Here is a 25829-nt window from a genome sequence, read left to right on the forward strand (position 1 = left end):
TAATCGTCTAAAGTACGGGGAGACTTCGAATTTGAAGATTTAATATTTTTAAAATCAATGTTCAACTGAAATAGTTCAGATATTTTGAACAAAACATTTTGCAAAAAAATTTGATTATTTCCTTCCTCGAATCTAAATCTGGAAATATTATTGATTCTCGAATATATTCCATATTGGGCCATGGGTCAAAAGAAACCACTATATTACACAAAATATAACGCATCTCTAAGTCTCTAAGCACTTATTGTATCAAACACTGTCGAATTGTGCCCTGTAGAGCATGTCCCACTGAACCCAGGTCCATTGTTCCCCATAGGAAACAAATACTTTCAGACCATCCCACGGCAAAATTCGGAAAGCACAGCCAATCGCTAACGTTAGGAATATTTTACATTGGACTGACGCTAAAGAATATCAGACGATGGTTTGTCTCGTTGGAAAGGCTAAACTAAAAAAAAGAAAAAACTGGAACGGTGAAATTTTTTTTTCAACCTCCCAAAACCAATTTCACCCCATAGCTTGCGCCGCTCTACCCGTCCGTTGTCCGTTCGCGGGGACGTTGTAACTCACCGAAGGGCGGATTGGAACATCGAGCCGCGGACAGGATTGCGGATATAGTATCAGTGTGATAGCTGATTTTCCACTGTGCCCCATGTCCCAACGTACCCCACCTTCCCCTATCCATTATTTCGTACCTCTGTAACGCTCATATAGAATGATATATGAAAACGACCGCCAAATAAATAAACAAGGGAAGGTGAATAGCATATAAAATTAATATATATATTATATATATCAACAACTGAGAGAAAAGCAATGGATATAGAATGAAGAACAAAAAAAACGAAATAGGGCCACTGGTGACGCGAGAGGCTCGGTGAAAGACGATCAGACAATAAACTAGCACAAATATTCATTTAAAAAATTATTTTTTAAACGCATATTTAGAAGTCAAAACCCCTTTCCCATCAAAATGAATGAAATCCAATCTATTATCACAATTATATCAGATTCATTAAATTCATTCAGAAGTAATTTGAATTTTCCTTATTTGTGCATTTATTTTTCCATATCTGTAATTATCAATATTCTTTACCACATGGTAAATATGTCAAATTGATGAATAAAGCGCGAGCAGGAAGGAGGTGCGTGAACGAGGCTGAAACGATTTGAGTGAGCTGGTGGCACTATATAACCTACAATCGTTCGCATTTGATTGAAAAAGCATTGACAAAATGAACAGTGGAATATACTTGTCTATATTTATTTTCGGTTTCATTGTCGGGTAAGTTTTAATCTTTAGTATATATATATATCTGTTTTCCAAACTGTGTTCAATATTCAAAACTGCTTAAAAATATAAATTTGTGATGTTTCGTATTTTGCGTGATTTACTAACAGCAATGAGCAGCTGGACTTGTATTTAATTATCTTTTTATTTTGGTTTGAAAAATAAAATCCATACTTATTTATCTATGAGCAAGGGATCAAAAACTAATGGTCACGGAAATTACAAACCTCATTTTTATCAAATTTATTTTCTCATTTCGACTTAAAGGTATAACGATAAATACTATAGCGCATATATATATATATATATATATATATAATACTTCACAGTAATTGATAGAAAAAAGTTATATTTGGTAGTGATTATGCAGTCGCGAAGCTATTCGAAAAGCCTATTTCCGTTTCCTCTTAGGAGGACAACATGAAGCATATTAATTTGAAATATTCTAATGAATTAAATTGACAGCCACGTTGGCTGAAGTAAATCTGATAAGTCCAATAACGGATACTCACTTTTTTTCAGAACAATAAATGGGATCGTAATAATCGACAAAATAGCAGGTAAACTAATACCATATTTTTCGATAGTTACATTCTCAAGAATGATTTAGAAAAGTTGATTTAGGGTTGTTGAAACAAATTTGAGGTATTGGAGAAAGCATTTGAAGTGATGAATACTTTAATGGTGCAGCTCCCTAACTATTTCAGCTTGCGACACACTAAAAAATGAATAAACAAAAACTATAATTTCTATAAATTTTTTATTCTACAAATTTCAATCTGATTTAAAAAAAAGCGATAGAAACGCGGTTTCGAAGTTGCAAGCAGCAAACCCGCATTTTATCGTTCATATACGAAGAAGTCTTTTTGTATTTTGCCCTGAATTTCAGTTAGTATAGAAAAACAATATTCGCAGAGCCATCAAAATGAATATAATAAAAATATCTTGAGGCCTTGAGGCCTCGAAGCATAAAAAAATAAATCCAATTTGAATACAATCTTCTCTATATTTATACATATTCTTATGCCGAATTGCCTCTTTTTATTTGGATGCACTAGCTTTTCACATAATCATTTCCAATATTTAGTTATCTAACTTATAAATTCAAACAGACCACATGATTGCTATTGTTCCTTCGAAAAGTTACGCACCATACAGTTCAAGAACCACAGCTATGTAAAATCCTAATTCTGGGAAGAATTTTCTTTTTGTATCAATCAAATAATTCATTTTTATTCTTTCAATATGTATTTTAGACGATCTGGGAGGATCAATGGAAAGCACTGATTCAAATTCAGTGTACTCTGGTGCGATTCGCGTACGTCGATCAGTAGTAATTTGTTGCCGTCTTTCATTGGGTTGTTGTTTTTCGCAAACGAGATAATAAACACGCAGGTGTCTCAATGAAACTGTTTAGTAGTAATTTACTTTGTACTACTCCTATATAACATTTGGTACCATCACATTTGAACCCACGTACATTTGAACCCGCAACAATTGCACTTATGGAATTTTTTTTTGTTTTACGGATATTTGAACCCATACTAACCCTAACCCATGGGTTTTGTCACCCGCACATAGATTGAACCCACGGATATACACATGGGTTCAAATGTACGGTCACCATAACATCATCATTTTTGAGAGAGTCCACAAGATTTTAAAACGCTTTAAGGGTTCATGATAGATTCATTCTGTTATGTTTTAATCCCAAACATATCAAAGACGAAATTATAAAAAAACGTCAATATTATAGCTTGATAGAGTCTAATTCGACAACGTAAATCTTCACCGTTAATATAGGTCTACTCCGAATATTTATTCAAACATGAAATAAATAATTATTACATAAACCTGACAATATGTATCGCACCGAACCTACAAGTTTATTCGTTGCTTTACATCAGCTAAGCTACACCCATAAGATTGATTTTCTTGTCGTTGGTGACAATGAAGAACACATAAATCTCATATGCGATCAGAAGTCATCGCTGAGCGCAGCCATGTCTTGGCCTGTTTCATGCATGAAAGAGATCACAGCGTATAGGCACGGCGTATCAGGTATAGTTGCAATACAATATTATTATCAACTTCCAAAATGCAGTTATTACACCAATTTCAACTACTAAGACTTGTAATTACCAAAGTAATTATACTCTGATACCAATGACATTTGAGCAAATTCGATGACGCGTTCTCATGGCCAGCTGAAGAACCACAAAGCGATGGGTTGAAGAATCCATTCGTTTTGATTCCTATTATTATCAGTGTATATTTCCAACATTTTTCACTTCCATTTTTAAAAAGAAAAAGAGAGTTCAACTGAAATGAAGGTAGACTAGTCGGTATGGAATAGGGCTGGGCATTTTCGAATACCTGATGACTTATGAATCGTATCGAATATTTTTTTCGAATCGAATCTCGAATACTCGGGAGTCAATGAGAGACATGTGCGACTTTTTTATTGTAATTGGTCCTGTCAACAAATGAACTACTGAAAACATAGAATACATCACTCAGACAGATTGCTAAGCGTTCACACTCAATAAAAAACACGTTTTTAGCAATAACTCACTACAAAAAATAGTCATATATCAGAATTGCGTTGAAAAAATATGGCTTCAGTAACAAAAATTGGGGAATTAAGATTCGAAATTTTGATTTGAACCGATTCGAATAATTTACTTTCAATTCGAAATGCCCAGCCCTATGGAATAACACCTATTTAAGCTAATCCACACGAAACATGCACATTGCCAATTCGAAATCTGAGCAACGTCTGTCGTACAATCCAGCTTTTTCTCTGACATCGGTACGGATTTGTGCACAATCGAAACCTTCATCAAATATGTTTCCTTTCGCCCATTTCGTAAACGATGCAACCTCTCCGTTAGAATAGTACCAAATTCCATCTGACGAATTCTGAAAAGAAGGTAGTTTATAATGCGAATGTGTTGAAAATCTTTCATTTTCTGAAATGTCATGTAAGCTTAAAAAGTAATTTTCCAACGAGTATGCATAAATATGATAAGATAGAATTTGCGTAATAAGTAAACAAAAATATAAATACATACATATATATATATATTCAAAGTACCTTCTCTAATCCCATCCATAACTGACTCGCATAGTTGAATCCTACTGACCATAAGTATTCCAATATTTTGAACCATACTTCTTCGTTTTGAGCAAAAGCAACGTTACCATCACGTAACTTGCAATATTTTTTAACACTTTTGTAGGACATTTTGATTTTTGTAAGTATGTAACATTTATTCCTTAAAAACAGAACGAATCAGATAACATTTAAATTAATAAAAAATAGCCATTTATCAAAATTGCATAGGTTGATTCTTTAACATATTTACATATTCCTTGTATAAATATAACGTAGTTAACACAATTTAAATACTACAAGAGAAAGTTTTCATTACATATACGTACTTGAACAGCAGTCCGTCTCCGGGGATACACCCGGAATTATTAGCCCATCCCGATAGCATATCTATTTTATCTCCAAGAACATTTTCATCGTGCAGTATTTTACCAAGTAATCCTAAATCTTCAGCGCGATGAATAGCTTCGTCATAAGGTCCCAACAAAACATTAGTTAGTCTTTGAATTGAGAGGGAATCAGATAAAAGCTTCACACAAAGAACCGAAGAAACAGCAGTGAAAACGACGCAAATTGCCAGGTACACTCGCATAGCGGTAAGTCCAGCAAGTTTGCGACATTGTCCATCATTTGCAGTCCAAGCGACCCTGCGCCGCGAAATCCTAATTGCATTTTCAACTTTTTGAACATCCTGTGATAAAATCGGATTCATTGTAGAGACATGGAAGCTGTTCGATTGATTAAGTCAACAATTTCTGCCTACACCGTCACAAATTGAATTGTTGTTAACAACTTTTCTAAAAGACGAAGTTTTTCTCACTCAAAGCAAGTGAGAATGATATTTAAACCTCTTTTACATTTCGATAATCGACACACCTTCGAGAGCGTGTACAAGAATTGAATTTTAAGCTCAAATGGCCGCAATGATACTTGAGTGTAACAATTAGAAGAAGTTGACGCAGGTTGAGCGCTCTCGAAGAAATGTTCAGTATTCAGCTGACCACAACAAGCAAACGTGATTTTGTACCCATTACTTTGTTTGGACGATGTGTTAATATGTGTCATATTATCCGTAGTTCGGTTCTATAAATGAAATAGCAAGAATATGAGTGGGAAGTCGATAAGGTGGTTTAACCATATGACATACCATACCAGTTACGGCTACCAGTTCACGACACGGGTATGAGATTACGATAGTATTTTTTTTTGGGGGGGGGGGGGCTGTCTGTGACGAATGTAGGATTGGTTAGACAGTTATTGGTTTCAGATGTACTTGGTGGTGCAGGAAGTCGTAGTCATCAATGTATTTGTGGTGGATCGTAATCATCGCCAACAATAGTGTTCGCTCAGTTGGATCTACTCAGAAAATTGTGGCATGATGTTATCACACAAAATTTCGAATCACATAGAACCCACAGAATGTTTTGAAATAGCCCGAAAATTTGAAAGCAATTGGTCCATTAGTCAACGAGAAAAGCTATTTATTTATGAAGACTAGAAAAAATTATTAACGACAACAATTAGAACAAGAACATTATAACAACAAAACGATCTGTATAAACATTTCGTGTCCAAAAACTCCCGACTTCGCCGATTACCAGATCGCGTAGCCGTCACACGGGGCGCAATTTTCATATTTGTTGACGTCATCACTCAAACCTTCAAAGTGAGAAACTAGTCTCATAAAGCCCACAAAAATTTTGATTTGGAATAAAAAAAGCCTTCCAGCAATAACAACAATCTAAAAAAAGATCCAGACGCCCACTTTGTGTACATTATTAACCTGGTACACGGAATTTCATATCCCATATCTAATAATTTCAATTTTCTGGGACGCGAATATTAGAAAGCCGAAATGGAACACGTGATCATTTTCATGAAATACGGCACCGGTACGCACAGTTCACACAGTACGTTTGTTTGTATATTAAAACACTTATCAACTTTCCGCAATGCCCAATCTAACAATCAGTGTGGTTTTTCGTGGCTTGGTTTTCGTGGCTGGTGGGCAGGCACATGAGATACTTCATGTTTTAAACTTTTTTATCGGTTTTGCTTGCCCTCCAGAATTCTCCATTTTTAATTTTGTTTGTTATAGAGTTTTCGAAATAAACTATCTATCTATCTAAAGTTACTATTATGCGTTAGAAAGTCACCGGCGTGAAAAAATGGCTCGGCGGTGTGGCGCATCGTGCTAAGCGTTAGGAATACGCTCGCCACTGCATCTCTGATTACCCTTCGTGGGATCGCAGGTTCGAATCCCATGCGGAGATGATCATGTGCGAGAGGATTGCTGGACTCCTCGCCGCCGTAGGGTGGTTCACGTAACCGCTGGTCGGTTACGGCTTCCTCCACCATCAAGTCCATGCTTCCGAAAACGAATAACTGGCTAACTAATCCCATACCTGACCTGGACTGGTAACCGGACGAGAGGCCGTGGTTCGCCATATGATTAAGCCGTCTTATCGTCTTTTCTCTCCCCTGGGATAAACATGTAAATCCTCCTATCCTAAAAAGAACGAATAAAAAGGCTCTTCTTAAGCATGGGTCACATCTCGTCTGAGACTTCAAAACCAAGCCAACTATAGTTTGTTTTTTCTTCTCATTTTATTTGAACTCAACAATAGATACAATTGGAAGATACACAGCAAATCAAACTGAATAAACATCGAAAATAAAATAATCAAACATGATCCGCATTCAAACAACCATAATCTCTGCATAAAATCACACTAATATTTAATCAATATATAATTACAATGCCAGATTAAAACGAAATTTCTCAGAGAAATTTGAACAAAGTCCATTACACTGGCCATCACTAATTTCTTTTTTTTAAAAGATTGCAAAAATCCAATATTGATAGTGTGTGAAATAGAATTTAAACATGTGAAATTCAATTTGTAAAATTTTAGAAGCAGTGCTGTGGAGCTGAGGGTCTTATTTTCCAAACCTTCCTAGTAAATGCTAAAATTCAGAATTCTCCCAGAGTCTGGATTCCAGACTTTTAATAGTGGTAATCGATTTCAAATTTACGGCAGAAATTTAAAATGGGTGTTAATGGAATTGACTTATCCAACATATGATAACAGAAAGATTGCATATGCCCAAACCTTTGTTATTAAAACTTGATTTTCGGGTGTTGCAGCTCTAGTTAGAGTCAAGATTATTTGCAAGCTGGAGTCAGAATATTTTCCAACCAGAAATTAGTCTCATTATTCAAATGGTTTGTGTAGATATTACAGCCCAAAAGTAAAGAGCAATATTTTCTGAAATTTACTCATAATCATTTCTTACGGTATGTTGAAATGAGATGGTTTTTTTAGGTCTTTGATATTGTTATGTAGAATCAAGGCAGTAAGTTAAAAATGTGATATTGTTTGCATGTTGTGATTATGTATTTTTTGGAAAACAAGAAAAAGACACAAATTCAAAAAGCCACACTGATAAGGAAATCCTGAGAATCAATCTACTGGCAAGCAAAAAAAAGACATATTTTCCTCATTATATTGAAATCACAAAATCTGACCAATCTGATTACATTTACTGTAGTAACTGTAATGCAATACATCTAGGTATCAACCTAAAGTCAGAAAAAAACAACATATTCAGGTATTTAACTTGCTGAAAATTCCTTAAAGTATGTTAATAAAAGCAAAATACATTTGTGTATCAATTTATTAAAATACATTATCTAAGATGAACTTAGGGGTGAATGGCAAGAAGTTGACACATAATTTATTATATAAAACAATCAAATTTAGTTCTTTAAATCAGGGCTACTCAACTATTTTTAACGAAGTTCCGCATACAAAACTTCAAAATTATTTGGGTCAGGTCTTCCAGAAATTATATTTCGGCATCCTCAAACACGCACTTCCTCGGCCAGCTAATGATTATTAGCGAAGCAAGATTGTTTATTATAGTGTTATAGTTCTTTACATATATATTCAAAACTATAAAATTCATTTTATAGGAGGAAACGTCAAAAGTGGGACTAATGATCCAAAATGAAGAATTAGGTGCGGTCCAAATCAAATACTCGCAATGCCCGGATTCTGCCCGACGTCCGCCTGTCGAGTAGCCCTGCTTTAAATCACCATTTTAAGAATAAAAAGAGATCTTGTTGATCAAAACAAAAAACTTAGAAATGCTATTCAAAAAACAGCAAGATTTTCCAAGTAAAAGTTGATAAAATAAAAAGCTGCAAAGATGAAAATGATTAAATCCCGAGTGGCAATTTTAATTTATATGTTACTGAAAATGTTATCGATTTATGTTGGCTTGTTGGAAGAAGCAAAAATATTATGGATATTGAAAATAAAATCAGGCGTAACAAAGAAACAGAAATAAATCAGAACATCTAACAATTCAACACTCTAACACCATTAATTTCGCTTAAGCAAACATGAAAACTGGTTTGTACAAATTGAAAACCCAGAAGTGATGGCTAGTTAAATTTAAACTCTATAAAAATCCATTGATGATACAATTCATAAACAGTAAAAACATAGTCGGTAGTAAATATTAATATAGCTTATCAATGACTATCATGGTTTTGTTTTAATAGTCTGACTTTGTGGTAAAAGTGTATTCAGCTTTACAAATTTGAAATGGTCAAACTCGTCATTATTCAATATTGTTTGTTTTGTTCCTCCTTCACAGCCACAGGCCCTCGGTTGGGAACCGCTGAAAATGACCTACCGGTATATAAGAAATAGTATGTGTATACCGGTAATATTGAACAACTAAGAATCAACCATTAATAAAGATGATTCAATTAATAATAAATGTAAAACATACTTTGATAACAAATCCCTGGAATAATAAAAATATTCTTCGAAGCTCATAGCAAATCTGGATAACTATTTGCACTTTGCTACTTAACAAAGCATAACACTGGATCGCAAACACATAATGATCGGTAACTCACTGATATAATGTGAAAACAGCATTATACATATTTTTTCTTGCCTAATTACATTAAAACAATTTAACAAAACAAAAGGTAATATTTCAGTCGACACGGTTTTCTGGAATAACTATGGGTGTTTATAGCAAAATATGACAAAATATGAAGCACACTAGTGAAAGATGGCTATATTTGAATGGCTATCCGTATCGGAATATCTCTATAATATGGTTAGTGTAGGAATACAATCATGATTCTGTCACAGAGTGATGTTACATCAATGTAACTAATGCTATGAAGGTAATAAATATAATTTTCACAAAAATATCCTGAAAATCCCTAAAAAAAAAAAAAGATCTGTGTGAGTGTGGCATCTACATTTAGAACTGGTGTCGTGCAATATAAAAAGTAACCAAACGATGTATGAAACTATCTAGTGCGCAATATATGTGTATACTATACTTAATTTATAACAATATTAGTAATACCATAATGATAAAAATTGGACAAAACGACAAATATTGCAATATTCGATGAGAATTGAAAGTGGCAAAATTTAGGAATTATTTCAGCAACAGATGATTAAAGAAATGGCAATATTTTTATGCAATAATGAACACTGAAAAAATAGTTAATAATATCCGAAGAATGTGATTTTCATTAATCTTCGGGCTATTCATCAGAAAAGGCATTTTTTGACAACATCAATAAATCTCACTGAATTTGAACTTCACAAATACAAAATAAACACCTACACAATTTCAGTCCATGATGATAATATGAATATCAAAATCATTTTACTCTTATAAGATATTATACACAATAAAATTAAAGGAATTTTATTAGGGCTAGCTAGACTGATTATCTTATTATTTTAGTACACAGTCAAATATTTTCACTAAATAGAATGTTTCCTACAATGTTGACAGACTGACATTATTAATAAAACGTATATTCGTACCCGAGCGCGAGCACCAATTATCATTAAACGAATTAAAAATTTTCAGAACTGTAAACGCATATATGCTGTTCTCATTTCTATTTAGAATATTCAAATTATTGGACCAGCTGTGAAGAGAGTGATTAATATGGGGAAAGAAATGAACAGAGATTCAAATTAAAATCTTAAAATGAATATGGACTATGAGAAATAGTCTATATTTAAGATAAATAATTCATTCTCTATCGAAGTAAGGACTTATGGCACTTTGATCTAAATAAGCAACAAACAGCTTTTTTCAGGTAATTTCATAGTAAAACAATCTCATTTATAAACATTTGATTGATTTAATAATAGTAACGCTATAACAGCCACTCTTGGTAGGATACACAATAAATCAGTCACGTTTTAACTTAGGAAATAATTTATATTATTTTATATTTTTATATCCAAATCCATAAGTATTCCGAAATGTCACTTTGGCAGATATCATTCCATATATATTTTACCTGGCCTACTATGTGTAATAAAACTAGATAATAGGCCACTTATTACTTTGCGGAATCTTTTACGAATCGCAATGCTACTGCAGATGCAATAATTCACAGAAAAAGTGTTGGGAAACATTTCATTTTGCCATTACTTCAACGTATAACCAGATTTTTGGACATCCCTAATGTAAACACATACTATTTTGTATCTAATATTGATACAGAACAAGTCAATTGAAAGTGGCAAGTGTTGATGATTAAATGACTAAAACATACGAGTAAAAAGGGATACAGTGAATCAAAAAATTTCATTGAAATCTATAGTTCCAAACTACAATATCAACTTTGACAAGCATCTTCATAATTTGTGCTGTTAAATCTTTTTAAGAAATTATAGTTGATGAATTCATTAAAATATGAAAGGGGACATGGTCTATTCTGTTTTGTCCTTTGTGTATCGGGAAATTCCCAGTTAGTTTTTGCTCCACAGTGACCTATGTTATCAGTGACATCTTTACCGTTAAGTAATATTCGAACATATGGCTTGATTTCATGCGAATAACAGCAATTGTTATCAGACTTGTCACAACTTACCCAAAGCTCGAAAGCAACTCTTGAAGCATAAGGTGCTTTCTTCAATAATGGTATATCCAAAGCAACAAACAATGGACCAATGGTTATGTCATGGCCAGAAAGAATCCAAACAAACGGATTATTATCAGTAGCAGAGGTATCTTCTGAAGCACAGTGATAGTTGTATTTCTTCACTAAATCGTGAAATTTTTTGTTGATTGAACTTAAGAACGGGTACATGGCAAGACTTGTGGCCTGAAAAAAAGAAAATTAGTTATAATTACTGTATTTATTATTTTTATAGATTCTAGAGAAAGAAATTGAAGCAGAATTTAGTACTTTTTAGTACCTCCTTCCCAGGAAGAAAGTGTTATGAGGTCAGTATGTTGTATTATATCAGCAGAACACAATATCTACTCTTTTTACCAATTAGAGTTGGTGCTCCATAAATGGGTGTACCAATACGGAGGTAAATAATTTTGTTTGTCTATCTTACAACAAGTTGTGTAAATGGACTGAAATTCCTCACATTCACTCAACCCAAATTTGCTTCTCCAATACCATGGTGAGCAATGAGCATCTTCTAATCAATTTACAGACCACCAAATCATATCTTGAGATAGGGGCTCTAACCGAAAAGTAACCAATACACCTGACGACACACAATACAAACTACAATTTGACTTGAAATTTTTTTCCAGTTTACCTTTATATATTGAAAATCGTTGATCATACGGAGATGATTCTTATCAACAAGGTGGATTAATTCTTTTATAGTAGTTGAATTAAGGCAGTTGGTTTGTGATGGTATGGATTCATTAGGTAAGCAAGGAAGTGGCCGCCCATGGCAATAATATTCTGAGACTAGCCAATCCCAAATCCTGCTTGGTGAAGCAACAGACAGTGGTGTTGGACCAATTTTTTTCTCACTCTCGAAAGAACGCTTTTTCAGAGAATTTCTTTCATCAATTTTCAATAAGTCATGTAGATGAGATATGTGGGGATTGTGTGGATCCCAGTATCTGAAAGAAGCTCGTAATTGTGCAATGGTTTTTGCTTTAGCACAATTACAGTGTGTCATAAAAGATGGAGTTGATGACAAGTCACTGTCGCAAAAATATATAGAGCTCGATGTACTGATCTTCCCCATTACAAATTCATTGAATCTCTCAGGTAAAAATCCATACAGAAAAGATAGCAAACTCTGAAATGTCCTCGCAAATCGAGAGGTGGAAATAACAACATCCTGATGAACATCTGAAAAAGTATAACAATAACCATGAATTGGGTTGTTTCTTGTTTGAGGAAAATTTCGTTGCATGGTAGAATTTTACAATTATCTACTATTCAAGCATGGCAGTCCATAAATAGGAGTTTTTTCGATTCAAGAATACATTAATAATGCACCGCATTTAGATAATGTAATTTTTCAAATGATACGAGCATAAAAATTTACAAAGATGCGTTTTCACACCCTCCCAACCCAACAAGGATATGTACAAACAGTCACTGGTACAAGGTTAGAATTACTATTTTTAAAAGGGTCAGAAGCTATACAGTTTTGCATGGACTACCCCGGACTAGGGGGTGGGCTTGAAGGATTTTTTACTCGTGACACCATATAGTTAGATACAATATTCTCACTCGAAGTTTGTAAACATTTGCTAGCTGAAAATGTACGACGAAGAACTCATATAAAAGATAAATTGGAGTGAAGCAAAAGACCCTAAAAGATTAATAATAGGAGAAAAAAAATTGAATCTTAAACTATTGGTGGACATTTGAAAGCGTTTGTTCATTCTGGTGTCGAAGTTTTGTACAAGCAACCACAACATGAACCACAATAAAAAATTTTAAAACAATCCATAGACAAACTTTGCGTTCAATAAGGTAATTTACAAAATTAGCTCTTTTACGGCAACAAAAACAAAACCCATACTTGAAATATCCGTCACATATCTCTGCCTGAGAAAATCACCCAACTCCAGCATTTGTGTAATTCCTGATTGAGTTATAGATACATCTGAACAAGTATCGGGCAAGAGATCAAAATTTTGTAGATATGGATTCATTGATTTTTTTAATAATGCTGTTTGTCCTTTAACCTGCATTAGAAATATCAATAAACACATTAAATTGAATTTGATATCCCCATAATCCCACATAAATTAGCGACGATTATGTTTCTTAGACTTTATAATGTAGTCAAAATCAATGTAACGGATTTCTAAATTGAAATGAATCAAAATGATGTCTAATATTTATAAAAACTTAGTTGCAATTAGCTAAGTTAAAAATAATGACAGATTTAAAGTTAAACTGTAACATGCAAACAAAAGCACTGGTATGACTGAAGTACCAAATAATGCCAAGTAACAATAAAACAAGCTGAATAAAGCCAGTGAATCAAATACAAACATTTCATACAAACAATTATTATGACACATACTATGAAATAATTCAAAACAAACTGCTAGCAAACAGTCATGTCATAGCTACTATGTATTCAAAACATGGTTCTGTCATTGAAGAAACATTCAAGATTCTTATCCTAATTACTCGTTTTTATACCTCTTTCTTTATATACACGACTCTTACCACTACCAGTGCCTTTCACTCTGATCGATCAAGGCCCTGTACAACAGCCACAACAAGGTAAGGAGCTATCATCTTTGGAATAACTGGAATCGTCCCAGTTAGACACAGCCAAACCAATTTATTTTAAAACTACCTGGGTGAGGTCGTAGGCACGGCATTTAAAACGGCATTGAGATGTATCACCTACGATGCCAACACTACAGTAAAGACTAAAGCCATATCTTCTAAGCTAGGGATGCACAACTCAAATGAGGATACGTGCCGAATTTCTCAAAATAATCTTGTCGCGTGCCACGCACAATTGTGGTATTGTAAATGAACTTCCGTTAAACAAATAAATTGCAATAACAATACATAATAACGGGTATCTATTTATTGGAACAATTTAATGTCCTGAAAAAAAACTGCTGATTTTGATATGAACGTGATATTTTAATGTATATATATATCATAAATTTTTTTTACAAAACCGTTCGCGTGCAACGTTTGAGCGTATGGCGTGCCAAGTTTGGCATGCGTGCCTCGTGCCCCCCCCCCCCTGTTCTAAGCCATCTAGCACACAACTCCTGAACTCTGTCTGCATTTCTGAATTGGTAACTTAGCATACACTTGTAATTAAACAAACAAACAACAATAATGTAACACTTACAGTATTTATAAAATGACCTAACATCCGATTAGTAGGAGAAATAGATGGATCGAGGGAACATGGTTTTCGCCCAGGCGGAGGATGACCATCGAATGCAGGGGGACGGGAGATTGGTAGCCGATCTCCATGTCGAATGAGTAGTACTGTCCCAAGCAACTTCATAGACGAGTCAGGATATTTTCCTACATGCAAACAATAGTAAATTATCCTAGTTGTTTAGTCGCATAGCTTAGTGATAACTAATTGATACTACTCTCTATTGTTATAGAGATTGTAGAAGCGGCCAGAATTAAACTTGAATATTTGTTCATATATCTGTATATGAACGATTTGAAAGATTCCTCACTGTTTTGTTTGAAAAAAATGTGACTTATACGTGAGTATATATACCGTAAGTATATATGAAAGTAGGTCATAATTTACTATACCCTCCATTCCTTCAATTTTCTGACCAGGTTTGTTGCAATACTCAATGCTTCGTTGTTCTGGCAATGATATCATTTCCATCCGATGTTCAAACAATGATCGGAAATTATTTTCATCATCTGATACATGAGCAAGCGTTGTTCTACTGATCAGAAATCCTGGAATAAATAAAAGAGTAGCATTGGGGACAAATCTGACATTACCAACTTAACAATACACTGATACAGTAGTCAATAGTCTATAATGCTAGTTATATCCTGATATCTACTTTATCTATTACTGTATTAGCCAACTACCCATTGTCCCATTAAAAAAACTTTAAAATCCATACAAATATAAGAGATAAAAAGATGAAACTTGGCAAGGGGGTAGAGTTATGTTCCTTTTACCCATCTTTAAATTTTCCTGTTTTTAGATTTAAAGGAGGGGGGATAGGGGGGCGATTATTTCCAATACGTCAATAATATCTTTGTCAACCAATTTGCGACCACCGTGTTTTTGGCTGTTTGACTGCTGTGATGCGGTGCTTTGTTTATAATTTGACGAGTTTTGTTTGAAATGACCGTGTTCTTAAAATATATGACGGCCAGAAAAGCAATTAGAAGCCCAATTTTTTCATGCATGGCTGCGTATCCATCCTCTAGTCTCGACGCAGCAGAAACGATGTTCAAGGCTTGAAAGCCGTGGACGCACACTGGTCGCTCGCTCGCAAATACATCTTCCGAGTGTCGTACTTTGGTGGTTTTGTATAGCTTTAACACCGGGTCGTAGTTAATTCTAGGTATAACGCGTAGAATAAAAGCCATTTACCTACGGTGGAAAGATTAACGCGTTGGAAATATTGGTTTTTGTTTTATAGTGGTTTGAATGAAATCGTCCGCAGACTGGCTGCACCACCCTACATGTGTGTACTTTGTGCAGCCGTACTGGTACTTACCCAAAAACAATCTCACAGCCAGTGCCAGGGAGATGAGGGTCATTATACCTTTCATCTTTTTCATGTTTATAGTTCTGATCCCGGTATACATTCAAGAGATCAGAAACCGGACAACTTTCAACAATTTGCTTCCACCCTCACCTCCCCATATTCAGATGCTGGATCTCCTTAGGACGACACGTGCTTCTGTGCTTCGGAGGCACAAAAACTCGACAATACAGCAATACGACACACCAAGATTCCGACAAAGAATCACTGAACTAGGCTATGTAACTCAATAATGGTATCGCAGTACCGATGGGTTAGCCTGCTTTCAAACTCAGGCAAGAACGACGAAAACAGCTCACTTCAGTCAACAACCGCAACCTTAGGCGCTTATACTGCTATAACAACAGCATATTTCTGCATTGACACTGCCAAGAGAAAATGGTAAAATTCACAGAAATTAATAAAATTCCACACAGTAGAATTCGATAATGCCAATGGAAAGATTTAGGGTTTCGTCTATTCTGTATTAAATAGTTGAGATTTTCAAATATTTAAAAAAAAAATTAGTCATATTAAATGCTTATACTAAAGGATTATTATTTCTGAAAGATGTCAGTTTAGTTAGCAGGTAATCTGATAATTACCGTGTGGGACACTGTCTGAATCTTCCTGGGCGCGGCGAATGAAGCAAACTGATTTGCTGAGCAATATTATCAATCAATCAATCAATCGTTTATTTTGTCATCACAAAAAAACACGTTCAAACATGAAGTGACATAATGAATAAATTACAGTACGAATCATGTTTTTGTGTGACCGGAGTCGCGAGGGACCTAAGAAGGTCTTCAAGCAGCGACACCTACAGCGCTACAGGTTAGAATAAATATAATTGAATGAGGGATAAAATGAATAAATCCTAGGAATAAGTCACAGCTGATACAATTACAGCGACATTCGAAGTGTATGCGATTATGACACAGTAAAACAGAAAATGTAACTTTCACGGAATAATTACTAACAACTAATAAAAACGCGAGGAAAGCAAGATAAAAGCACAGAAAAATTATAGGAAGGGCAAGTTTGGCGGAATATGCAACTAAAAGCAATATAAGGCAAACAGCAAATCGAAAATATTTACAGCAAATGCAATTTAGGAGACACTTACGAAAAATTGATAAGGTCTAATGAGGAATACAAACAAACTATTACATCTATATAATGTACATAATAAAGAGGAAAAGATAAAACGGCCTGGTCATTGAAAATAATAGCGAACGTAGGTTAAGGGCAATAAGCTATCGCTCTCCACTCTGAACGATTTTTGAATCAACTATTAATGTAGCAGATACTCTCGGATTCCGACTCCTTGCACCTATTTTCGTTCGGGTTGATTGACGTTAGCCAGTGTAGGCCAGATCGTTACGGTAATAAAAAGTAAGCGATCTTAGTAGAAATTTCAATGGTTACCCGTACTGGTATAAGAGGAGAGATAATCACCGATATATTTATTTTTTAGGTCTCTTTTAAAAGTGCAATATGCTAGGGATCTAATGGTATTAGGTAAAGCGTTCCACAGTTTCACACCTATATATTTAATGGATTTCTGTGTTCTGCTCGAGGAGTACCTTGGGACATGGAATGAACCTGATGAAGCCGATCTGGTAGAGTAGGAATGGATATTACTCTGCTTCGTAAAAAATTCGGTGAATGCCATGGGAAGTTTGTCATCAAAGTACTGGTGCATGAGTTTCAATACCTCAAATTCATGAATATGACCAAGTTTAATTATTCCACATCTGTGGTATAAAGGATCTAGTCTAGACCGAAATGGTGCGTTACATATGGATCGAACTGCTTTGTTTTGTAAAACCTCCAATCTTCGAAGGAGAGTAGTCGATGCGTTACCCCATGATATGATACCATACTGTAGATATGACTGGAAAAGAGAAAAATAGACCATTCGAAGGACTGGCATGGTAAGAAATTTTCTAAGTTTGTATAACATACCAGTTGCACTTGCCAGCTTTCCAGCAACATAGTTAATATGGGTGGCCCATTTCATTTGATCATCAATGTGGATGCCAAGGTATTTAAATGAGTTCACATTTTCGAGTAGAGATCCATTAATGCTAATCTCAAGTCGAATTTTATTTTTACGATTATTTTTGTGGCTAATCAATAGGCATTTAGATTTTTCGACATTAATCGTGAGTTTATTGTTAGTCATCCAAGTTGAAATTTTATCCATTTCAGAGTTCATACCCAATTCCAAATCACTTGGAGAAGCTGAACTTCCAAACAATCCGGTATCATCAGCAAAGAGTTTGACAAGCAAGTTAGTGGCGTGCGGAAGATCATTGACGAAAAGGAGGAACATTAATGGGCCGATTATCGAACCCTGTGGAATTCCACATTGTACAGTTGCAAGCTCGGAGCAACTTGATCCGATTTTTACACACTGCTGGCGATAACTCAGATAGCTCTGGAAAAATTTTGACGCGTGGCCGCGAAAACCATAATGGTTCATTTTTCTAATTAGTATGCTATGGTCAACGGTATCGAATGCCTTTTTGAGGTCAAGAAAAATAGCACTGATAAATTCCCTACTCTCTAACTTATCATAGAAATAAGAAATCATATCGAGAATTGCATGATTAGTGGAGTGTTGTTTTTGGAACCCAAACTGGGATTTGTTTATAATGCCATGTCTTTCTATGAATTCCGTTAGTCTAGCATGTAAAAGCCTTTCAAATACTAAAGTCAATGGGGATAGAACTGATATTGGACGATAATTTGATGTACATTCTTTATCCCCAGATTTATATACCGGTGAAACTTTGGCAGTTTTCAAACTATGAGGGAAAATTCCAAAGTCTATAGAGGCATTAAATAATTTACATAGCAATGGGGAAACTATGTCAACAGCATATTTTAGAAATTTCGCTGGAATATTATCATAACCAACCGATTTACCATCAGGTAAACTTGCTATTGTGTAATATACTTCATTGACGGTTATTGGTCTCAAGAAAAAAGACTCTTTTATTGGATTCTTAAGGTTGCTCAAAAAAGATCCAGTGTGAGGGATTTTTTCAGAAAGCTTAGGGCCTATAGAGATAAAATAATCATTAAAATAGTTGGCAATAAGATCTGGATTGCTTACTTTCTGCCCAGTTTCTGTTTTTATTGCTTTAATTGTAGTTGTTGATGTTGTGTCTTTTTTTATATTGACCAGTCGCCCAATTAGGTTCCACGTTGATTTAACGTCGCCACTGACTTGTTTAAATTTATTAAAGTAATACAATTTCTTTGCTTTAGCTATCAAGACTCTAAGTAAATTGCTGTAAGTTTTGTATAATCTATTACAGTGAGTTAGCCTATGTGCGCGCCCTGTGCTTGTCTTCACTACGATCAGCGTCTGTCTATAATTGCGACAATAGTTCCTGGGACTATTCATATGTTTAAGATATCTACTGGAACTGTAAACTATCAGTACGTTGATGATGCTGAAAGGAGTTTGGAAGTTGATCGAGCTTGAAAATGTATGAACTTCCATCCTCACCCCAAGGCTATTCGTAAGTATTATCGCAAGAAAATATACCAGCGTGATTATTAAGATAAATTTATTCAGGGTAAATGATGCCGGTAAGCTAAATTACGCTAAAGATAATCAGAGGAGAAGGGAAGTCGCAATCCTGAGAAATACTGGGAGTACGTGACGTAAGGGGACTGACCCTAACAATGAAAGGTAACACACCATAAGTTTCGATTTGGAATCCCCTCGGCGGTAGCCTATCCCTATCTGATCACAGAACTTGTTTTTTCTAATGGTGATATATATATCGTAAATAATTAAGGTGCGCTGCAATAAAGTAATGAGAATTGAATAGGGCGAAGTCAATGTTCAGAAATAGCTTAAAGATTTGACATATTCGCCTTCGCGACGCAACTGCGAGTAACCGTAAATTCAGTTACAATAAGCATAACATCATCCAAAAATTGAATATTTCACGCAACAGAAAATTATTATCATCGGAAAAGTCGGCTATTGTGAGGGGCTAATCAGTGGTTCTCAAACTTCTTGGCGCGGCGGTGTGGCTCATCGTGCTAAGCGTTAGGAATACGCTCGCCACCGCACCTCTAATTACTCTGCGTGGGTTCGAATCCCATGCGGGGTGGTTATGTGCGAGAGGATTGCTGAACTCCTCGCCGCCGTTGGGTGGTTCACGTAACCGCTGGTCGGTTACGGCTTCCTCCACCATCAATTCCATGCTGCGGAAAAACAAATACCTAACTAATCCCATACCCGACATGGAATGGTAACCGGACGAGAGGCCGTGGTTCGCCATATGGTTAAGCCATCAAATCGGCTTTCCTCTCCCCCGGGATAAATATGTAAATCTTATCCTTATCCTTCTTGGAGTGCGACGTCCTCCAAAAAATAGGGCCAAGCTGCGACTCCCCGTGAAAAATGTCTGAATACCTTTCCATAAGAGACCCCTTTTACAATGAGTTTTATTTGAATTATGCCTGAAGAGAACTGCTGTTTTTTTTTTTTTAATATTGAATATCTGTTTAGGTTAACGTGCAGACGAAGTGCTGAACAACGCTTGATGTTCCCATGTTCATAAAAGAATTAGAAATGAACACCATGCATGACTCGTTCTGATCCAGCCTGTGTGATGTCATAATTGGAACAGTATTGAATGATCCGTGATGTTTGTCAAGTCATTTATAGATAAGATCGATCCTTACAATAATTAATATATTGTCATTTCCAGTTCTCAAGTATGATTTAAACGAGAATAACGAAAATTTTGACTTCTTCTACGCATGGCAGGTACAAATCCGCAAAATAAGAAAAATTTTGCGACGCCCTATCAATATTGAAACGACGCCCAGTTTGAGAACCACGGGACGAGGTAATCGCGGCGACCGTTTTAAAGGCTGTTGCATGAGAATTTCCGAGGCTCTGGAAGTTTAATTTTGAACTCTCCACTCTTCAAAAATTCGTGTTTCAATCGTAACACTGTGTTACTGATCGAGTTACTACGCATGGGAATTTCCTAGACTCTGGAAGTTTAATTTTCAGCTCTCCACTCTTTCAAAAATTCGCGTTTCAATCGAAACACTGTGTTACTACTCGAGTTACTACCACAAATATAGACGGTGTGCCGCATAAATTGACTTCGATAGCGCGGAACTTTACAAACAAAACTTGATTGAATTTAATTTCAATATTTTTGCGGACATCACTCATAGATTTGGAACCACTGGTATGAAATTTTTTTGCTCTATGAAGCGTCTGTAAATAAATATCCGATTGTAGCTTAACCTTTCCCAAACTCATCCCATTTACAAGTTATAGCATTTATTTTTATTGCATGCAAAAACTACTGTATAGTCTACAACAAAACAATTTTTTTAACTGCGTTCCTAAAAATGTTACAAAGTTAAGCTATATTTAGTGAATTGTAATAACGTATACCAATGTAAAACAACATATCATTCTCAATGCGTCAATAAAAATTTTTGTACGATTTTTTTTGTACAAAACTGAAGAATCCGATCTCAAATATGTGGAAGTTCTGTTGTGCTTATTTAAGATGTCCTGAAGTACAGAAGTAGAGTCTGTACAATTTGATTTTAAGTTTTTTTTAAATGAATCCTGGATATTCTTTCTTCTAAAACCAATCAATTCTTGCCATGTCTTTCTTCTGTATTAAAGCAAACAAAACATTGTTAGTATGTATATATATATTATGGTAGAATAATCGAGGCTCAGCGGAGCGGAGGTATACCGGTATGGTTACCGCATCACTGTTTTAAAAGCTATATCATTGAATGTAGACATTGGGATAAGCAGGCTTGGCACTGGGGATGGGAAACGTTCCATGGAATGGGACAGAAACCATTTGTATTTCCTGTTGGACAGTAACCAATAACCATGTCATATGAACTCGACTAAGTCGTAACTAACTTTGGTATTTATAGTTTTTTTTTTACCTATTAAATGTTTTTACTAGTATATTGAAAATAGGTTGCTTATTTTGGTGTGGGATACTGGCAGGGTTGTCCACGGAACTGGGATTTTTCATAAAAGTCTCCAGGCTTGTTCACGTGAATGGGATTCTTGGAAAACGTCCCATTAGATGGGATGGGGCTGACATAAATTAGTATGGGATGGGCGAAACAGAAACCTATGTCTCAAATATGCTTGCAAATAAGTAACATTGAATTCATGCATTTGTCCCTTTGGGTGAAAACAAGTTGGTCGACAGCAAAAACAACAATATGTAATATTTTTATGGACGTTGTTATAGAAATCTACTTGAAAAGTCAGACGGTGACCTCATGAGGTTTTAATGGAAATTTGGAAACCAAAAGTAAACAAAATATCGAGTTATTCTTTGACACTCGAATGCCTATCTGCCGAAACTATAAAACGCTGGCCGTGGCCAGACCTAACCTAAGTCTACAGACCGCAAGCCTGTATAGCCGGTTCGTTGAACGTAAAGACAAGTAACCCCGTCGCTACAATGGTGCAGAGCCACATTCGTTTAAATCGCGTAACGCAAACCAAAATGTTTCAATCAATATCTATGATATATACCTAAATAATCTTTCATTATCTGTGTTTACGAGCACGTAGACTCCAACTGTTTGTTTTCACAGCGACAAAATGATAATCCTTTTCGAATTTTTGGTGCGGCAGTGAACAGTATAGGGTTCATCAAGCTGTTTATGGGTATCACTAGCAGACCCACAGGTAGGTATGCATCACTCGGCATATCGATACCTGCAATAAACGAAAAAATGACCGTGGTAATGATAATTAGTTGTATAAAATTTGTATGAATACATTTTCAAAATCATTTCAAAATTATTATGATTTAGGTAGCGCCCGGGCTTGAAAATTTTACAAACTAGTTCAAAATATAAATAGTTTCAATACCCGATAGTTGAAGAATTCCCATGATAGATAATGGTACCCAACACAAGAAATCCGTTGTAATAATAAGGGTAATTTCTCTCTGCATTTTCTCTGATCTCTTTTGTATCATCTGTTTGCTAACTGCTGCCGACATTTTAGTGGAGTTCCTACAGCAAAATTTGAAAATCATGCTATAGTTTGAAAATATCTTGTAATTTATTGGAAAAAAAAAAACTTACAAATAGATCAATATATATCCCAAGAGAATCAGGAAAAAGGAAGCAAAGTTAATGACTATGAAGATAGTTGAATATACCCAAGATATATCAACTGAGCGTTTTGGAAACAACGTTGGAAGGCATACGGTATGGGTCGAATAGTAACCAAACTTGCGTCCAATGCCGTAGTCGGGATTTAGTCTTTTGAGCATGATCTCCAATGTTGACCATGAGTTGAAAGGTCTGATAAAACAAAAAAATATTATGGTAACTTCTTTCAAATAGTATGTCGTACTATATTTTGTTTTTCATGAAATATTTCTCTAAAATGATCGAAATCTTCAGGTTTCTGTGTACCGTGAGCAATTTACAGCAAGATTTGCTGTTATCGTGCTTTCTCTTTTATACATGCCAAATTTAAAATTTTTCACGTTGTGGAAAAATCACAAAGGCGATTTGCATAGCTTCGCAAATTTAAAAAATAGCTGGTCAGGATAGCCGACTGACCACTGTAGACAATATAATTTTCACTGAATGATGATAATTATGCTGTCTCGTATAAGTTATTGTCAGACCACCTACGTTATCAGCAGTGGCGGGATTCAATTTTTTTGTCAGCCGATTCCATCATGAAAATCATATTTTTCGCCCGGTTCTGTTACAAAAAGTCATTGACAATAACCAGTAATGCTAACCGGTTCGCCGATCTCATAAAATTCTGTGAGACGGTTCTATAGAACCGTTCTCTAGTGTTCGGAAGTTTATATATATATGGTAAAAAACGCATTATCATACAACTCATCATTATCTGTTGTAATTTGTGTCATTGAAAGCCATTTGTTTATTTCTTCCACCTCATTCTTGTTGATAGTTGCAAAGAGAGGATGGTCTTCTATCCTAAAATGATAAAGCGAAAAATTTTACGTATGCGATGTACATGATGCTAGCGATTAGTAGATTTCAACGTTGCACCGTTATTTATATTCTGCTAGTTGCTATTGAAAAAAATCCTCTTGGATGAGGTAAATAGTTAGTAGGGCCTATGCAACATAAAACTAAAGTATATATAATATTCTCAATTCTTGTATTAAAAGTCGATTGTCCGTATTTTGCGTTTAGTTATATCCTTTTTAAATTGCTAGGAATTATTTCTATCTATTTTTAGGCATACACCAATGGAAATGAAAGTTGTTTTTCCGATGCAGTAGTGAAAATAGAACGAGATAGCGATAAATGACAGCCGACTTATCGATCTAGAGACGCGTATTCAACAGGGCTGCCATTTTAGATGTTTTATAGCTAGATCTAGATGTTATTTTTTTCGAGATCTAGATGTAAAATTTGGAGTCTAGTCTAGATGTTAGCTATAAAATCCAAATATTTTTTTTTCAACGTTCCTAATTTTATCCGGTGGGAAATAAATAAAGCGATGTGTATAATACTGTAATATGTGAATGAATATAATTTCATTACTTAGAAGTAAGTTAAATATATTGATGTAAGATTGATAAAACTCATTTATATTTTAATTATCTACCGGTACCATGTGTAATAAAAATTATTCGAATAACGAATTAAACATGTTTAGAACAAGTGACGTTTTAAATAAATAGAAAGAACGACGCTGGCCCGATGACAGGATGAGTCAGTGCTTAGTGCTGTATTGTTGCCAAGTGGCGAGAATAATTTGTGTAGTTCAAGTTGCTTACTCCAAGATTTTAAAATTATAAAGTTATTAAGTACTATTAAATTTGTCGTTCTTTACTTCTTAGTGCTACGAACGATGCAAATAATAAACTGAAAAACAGCATGAATACAGATTTACTGAATGCAATACTGGTTATTAAAGTTGACCTGATTCGAACAGAACAATGAACTTGCACTTCTTTGCAACAGTTGCTGGTTCGGTTGTCAAGAGAATATGTACAGCAAAAACTTGAACAGATGTTAGCTTTTTGAACATATAATATTATGTAATATATATAATAAACTTTGTATGCTCTTGTTTCGTTGATTTTCATTAAATTTAAAGACTTCAAATCTAGATGTGTTTTCTAGATGTTTTATTTTTCAATCTAGATGTTTGTAAATGTTTTTCGAGGTCAATCTAGCTAGATGTTTTAAGTCAGGCAAAAGTGGGAGCCTTGGTATTCATCGCTTTGACTCAATAGCGACACCACGTGTCTCATCACTAATTAATTAACTCGCCAAGTATACGAAAGTGTCTAACAGACAAACAAACAGACAGACAAACAAATACCTATCAACATATTTACCAATGAAGATCGATAAGTACTGAAGAATTAACTGCAGTGAAAATGAATTTATCAAGTTGTTATTGTACACCATTTTCAAACACGCTATTAAGACGCGTAAATAAATCTGATACTTACCAGACACTATCCACAAAGTAGTCGTTGGCAGCAGGCAGAAGAGGAGCTGCGGCGAGACTTACAGCAAGGATCCACGAACAAAAGATAATGCGTCGAATAGATCGCAGACTAACCTCTTCGAACGGACTAAAAGATAAGGAATAGATAAATTGATTTTGCCAACTTGGCAGGACTGTGTAATTGCGTATATATAAATCTGATGATACCATTGTCAATGAATATATATCCTTACTCCTTACTATAACAAACAAGTATGATTAGATCGGTAAGTATGTTGATAGGTATTTGTTTATTTGTCTGTTAGACACTTTCGTATGTTACGCGATATCGCACGAAAGCTAAGTTGAATCTGCTTTTGCATGTG

General features: G+C 35.0%; 2 protein-coding genes and 1 long non-coding RNA gene across 3 annotated transcripts; 1 reads left to right on the forward strand and 2 right to left on the reverse strand.

Moving 5' to 3' along the window:
- The first annotated feature begins 1091 nt into the window (after nt 1–1091).
- LOC120335943 (uncharacterized) lies at nt 1092–2700 on the forward strand. The gene is made up of 3 exons (XR_005568730.2): nt 1092–1285; nt 1814–1851; nt 2548–2700. It is a non-coding gene; the product is annotated as an uncharacterized LOC120335943 (long non-coding RNA).
- Nucleotides 2701–2828: 128 nt separating this feature from the next.
- On the reverse strand, nt 2829–5121 carry LOC120335917 (C-type lectin 1-like). Its single transcript, XM_039403537.2, has 3 exons — nt 4736–5121; nt 4389–4569; nt 2829–4213 (listed from the first exon to the last, which is right to left on the reverse strand). Exons 1-3 carry the CDS (start codon nt 5116–5118, stop codon nt 4022–4024), a joined length of 756 nt encoding a protein of 251 aa, XP_039259471.2. The 5' UTR covers nt 5119–5121; the 3' UTR covers nt 2829–4021.
- A 1873-nt stretch (nt 5122–6994) lies between these two features.
- Nucleotides 6995–16343, reverse strand: LOC120335868 (2-phosphoxylose phosphatase 1-like). The gene is made up of 6 exons (XM_039403488.2): nt 15933–16343; nt 14998–15153; nt 14570–14751; nt 13262–13427; nt 12029–12579; nt 6995–11577 (listed from the first exon to the last, which is right to left on the reverse strand). The coding sequence occupies exons 1-6, from the start codon at nt 16021–16023 to the stop codon at nt 11089–11091; spliced, it is 1635 nt and encodes a 544-aa protein (XP_039259422.1). The 5' UTR covers nt 16024–16343; the 3' UTR covers nt 6995–11088.
- Nucleotides 16344–25829: the final 9486 nt, after the last annotated feature.

The sequence above is a fragment of the Styela clava genome, chromosome 2, assembly GCF_964204865.1.
Source record: "Styela clava chromosome 2, kaStyClav1.hap1.2, whole genome shotgun sequence".
Classification (NCBI taxonomy): Eukaryota; Metazoa; Chordata; class Ascidiacea; order Stolidobranchia; family Styelidae; genus Styela; species Styela clava.